This window comes from Cydia fagiglandana, chromosome 9 (genome assembly GCF_963556715.1).
Source record: "Cydia fagiglandana chromosome 9, ilCydFagi1.1, whole genome shotgun sequence".
Taxonomy (NCBI): Eukaryota; Metazoa; Arthropoda; class Insecta; order Lepidoptera; family Tortricidae; genus Cydia; species Cydia fagiglandana.
The window spans coordinates 3,060,113-3,064,345 of record NC_085940.1 but is presented as its reverse complement, the minus strand read 5'-3'; the positions used below and the strand labels follow the sequence as shown (position 1 = coordinate 3,064,345).

The 4,233-nt window shown below is 41.2% G+C and overlaps 1 protein-coding gene across 1 annotated transcript; it reads left to right on the top strand.

The window, feature by feature from the left end:
• Positions 1-1,073: 1,073 nt before the first annotated feature.
• On the top strand, positions 1,074-3,756 carry LOC134667724 (uncharacterized). Its single transcript, XM_063525144.1, has 2 exons — positions 1,074-1,085; positions 2,956-3,756. The coding sequence occupies exons 1-2, from the start codon at positions 1,074-1,076 to the stop codon at positions 3,475-3,477; spliced, it is 534 nt and encodes a 177-aa protein (XP_063381214.1). The 3' UTR covers positions 3,478-3,756.
• Positions 3,757-4,233: the final 477 nt, after the last annotated feature.

Sequence of the window (4,233 nt, the reverse complement as noted above, 5' to 3'; positions counted from 1 at the left end):
TTTGCTCATCGGAAATGGCTCTAACGATTTCGATGAAATTTGGTATATGTATAGGGATTTTCGGGGGCGATAAATCGAAGTTATTATATGTTGTTCGAGCAAAGCTCGGTCTCCCAGATATTATATATAAACAAGAATTGCGCGTTTAAAGGTATTAGATTACAATAAAGCAGCATTTTCATAGAAGTCACAGCCACAGTCACAGCTCACGATGTACCAGACCAAGCAATAAAAAGACACCCCACTTCCCACTTTCACCCCATTTGGCTTGAGAGTGCAACCACAATACGTCTGCGTAGGGACGCATAATGTTTTATTATACTTAGTCATTTTATAACCAAGGAAAAAAGCAATCTTCCTTGTTTACAGAACCGAGAAAGTAAAACGGATGGTACAAGGAAAAACAAGAATATTAAATACATAATTCGGATAAAATCAAAATGTGAGAGATCGGAAATTCCAATTTATTATGATATATCAGGTTTATTTTGAGATAATAATATGCTTAGAGCAAATTAAAATGCTCAAATTCCACTTATACAGGATAATATTATGTTTCATTTCTTTTATTTATTGCATTCCTTGGTATATACAGATGTTATTTTAAATTAAATTGTAACAGCATGGACCCTGAATGGGGTATGGCAAGTTAACATTAATAGCTAAATACTTAAAACGACTTAGGTACCTACTTCTTAGGTCCCAGTATGCTAACCACCATTTAAATAATCGCCCGTGTTAGATATAATGGCTCCTCTTCACGTTGGGCCAACGCCAACGCCAACGAGGGACGTATTTATGCGTTAGAGGGAGCAAGTGATATTGCTATCTCATTCTACCGCATGGCTGCGTCCCTCGTTGGCGTTGGCGTTGGCCCAACGTGAAGAGGAGCCCTAACACACTGTGTGAGTGAGTATGCTCCAAGGAGTTTCATACACCGAGACTAAGCTAATGTGATTCAGTTAAGTATATGTATTTCGCCAAACGGCCTAGGTAACTAAGCATCACTTGCACCATACCAACCCGGTGTTAATTGTTAACCAGTTATACCGTTAACCCACTGTCAAATTGTAATGGTAACCATGGTAACTTCAGGTTTAACCGGTTAACACCGTGTAAGTGAATGTTTCAAGTGACCCTAAATCACTTACAACATCAAATTTAGTAAGATATACCGGCATTAAATCCCGCAACCATCCGACACCCTCGCAGAGTCACGACCACCCAAAACTTACAATTAGGCGTACCATCGCCCACACTGTACTTAACTGTCCATAAATGGACCCTATGCCTGTTGTAATAAGGCCCACCGATGGACAGACTGTTGCTGTATGTACACTCGGAATGGATCCATCCATCTCGGCAAACTTAGGAGCGAAAACATTACAGATGCTTACTTAGTATGGTTATAGAGATTCTAGAAGAGCCATAGCTAATGACTTTAGCCCTATTTTCGATTTCAGAAGCTCTACAACGAAAAACGAAATTTGAAATGTCTTTAGAGTTTGACCAAGATAAGTCTGCAACTATTTTGATAGCACATATAGCAAGTATGTCATAATTTCATACAAGCTTGACGAATGACGTTTAAACAAACTTTTGCATCGCTTGTGCTATTAAAATTGTTGCAGACTTTTCTTGGTGCAGATCTATTTTTCAATCGCTCGAATTTGCAAAAGCGATAGAGGTAGACAACGAAATTTTAATTTTATTCGCGGAAGATCCTCAGTAACTTTCTTACTTTCTCGTACAGTCGAAGATATGTTTACATTTTTCGCCTTATTACAAAGGAGTAAGGTGCAAAAGTGTAAACATCTAGACACGCGGCAGCGTGTCAAGCCAAGTTCAAGCAAAGGAACTGGCTAGCCAGCGCCAAGTGTAATATTACACGAACCACTTGGTGCCACTTTTGACCCTTCTATAACTCAAAACATCTTTAACGTAAACACATAAAACTACGTGTGTTTAATTATATCCATAAGGACATCTAGAAGCCCAAATTTCATGAAGCTAGCTCAAACGGTTATAAAGATATGAAGGTCAAAAAGTCGAAAATTTTAAGACTGACTGACAGACTTATAGTACCTAAAACCTAACCTACTTCCAGATGACCTAGAAGGATGAAATTTGGAATCCAGCTCAGTTATTGTGTGAAAGCGTAGGAAAAAATCTAAAAATAAAAAAGTGTTATAAAATAGGGGGGGTCCCCATACATAAAAAACATTTTTTATTGTGACTGACATATAAGTACCTAAACCTAACCTACTTCCAGATGACCTAGAAGGATGAAATTTGGAATCCAGCTCGGTTATTGTGTTTAAGCGTAGGAAAAAATCTAAAAACAAAAAAAAGTTAATAAATAGGGGGGGTCCCCATACAAAAAAAACCATTTTTTATTGTGACTGACATATAAGTACCTAAACCTAACCTACTTCCAGATGACCTAGAAGGATGAAATTTGGAATCCAGCTCGGTAATTGTGTGTAAGCGTAGGAAAAAGTCTAAAAATAAAAAAAAGTTAAAAAATAGGGGGGGTCCCCATACAAAAAACCTGCAATACGCGCTAAACAACCGGCCAACGGTGTGTCGTTGGCGGCGGGCGGCACCACATAATTAATACCAAGAACAGAAGTAAAAAACATGCAGCGGAAACACAAGAAAAAACATTAAATCTCAATACCTGCCTAGTTTTCTTTACAAAAAGTATTGATATCCCATCAAAAACATAAATGTAAAAAAGGAGAGCCAAGTTCAATACAAAAATTATGCTTGGCTGTGGGGTTCGCCGCAAAAAGAATGGAGATCTAAATGAGTGCCAAGTTCTATGCAAAATCCAAATATGTATTTATAGGAACAAAATAACATTATAAACAAGTATTAAACTCTATTTCTTTACTTTATTGGATACCTATAACAATTGCTGTTATTTAAAAAAAATGTGAGATCTTAAAGTAGGTTAGATTAGAGGTGCTCTATGAAAAGTGGTCGGAGCGTCTGGAGATCCCGGGAGCTAGCCGGGACCTGGTGGCCGCTGTTCGGCCTGTCCTGAAAGAATGGGTCGAATGCAAGCACGGTGTACCCTCCTTCCACCTCACACAGCTCCTGACGGGGCACGGCTGCTTCGGCTGGTACCTGTGTGAGAGGGTGGGAAGAGAGCCGACGACAGTGTGCCACCATTGTGATGGAAGAGCCGTGGACACGGCCCAACACACGCGCGAGATATGCCCTGCGTGGGCGGAGCCTCGCGCTGCTCTGGCCGCGGCTGTGGGAGGAGACCTCTCACTGCCGGCGCTAATACGCCGTATGATCAGCAGTGAGGAGGCATGGGCGGCAGTGGCTTCCTTTAGCGTCACCGTTCTGACGCAAAAGGAAGCCGCAGAACGATCGCGCGAGGACGACGCGAACTCGCTTCCTCAGCGCCGAAGGAGGCCAGGTAGGCGGAGAAGAGCCTTCGCAGCTAGGATAATGCCGCCTTAACGGGAACCTGCGGGTGATGGATCGGGAGTTCCATCACTCGCCTGAAGAGGTTTCGAGCTGGAAGGCCCTCAAGTGTTCCGAGGTGCCTTCAGCGGAGAACGCTGCTAGAGCAGCCCCAAATGATGGGCTCGCAAGAGCAACGCCGACGGGGTATCGGAGGTCTACAATCGAGTTCCCGAAACCCCGTCAACAAAGCGCGCGGCGGAACACCCCAGGGGTTTTAGTCCGTGGAAGTCGGACATACCCACTGAGCTTCTCCCGGGCCAGTGGGATCCATAAGGATTCCCCCTGGGTCATCAAAAAAAAAAATGGCTTGGCCAGTTTTTATCAGAATTACAAAATATACGAGTATATTTTGAATAACTTTATAAAATGACTGATGTAATGAAAACTGGCCAAGTCAAATCTAACCTGCTTTAAGATCTCGCATTTTTTTTAAATAACAGCAATTGTTATAGGTATCCAATAAAGCAAAGAAATAGAGTTTAATACTTGTTTATAATGTTATTTTGTTCCTATAAATACATATTTGGATTTTGCATAGAACTTGGCACTCATTTAGATCTCCATTCTTTTTGCGGCGAACCCCACAGCCAAGCATAATTTTTGTATTGAACTTGGCTCTCCTTTTTTACATTTATGTTTTTGATGGTATCTTTGACATCGACTGTACAATCATCAATTTCTTTAGAAGTCACGTTGCTTCGTTAGTAACTTTTCTAGCGTTTTCATAGAGAAAATGTCAGGTGGGTAGGT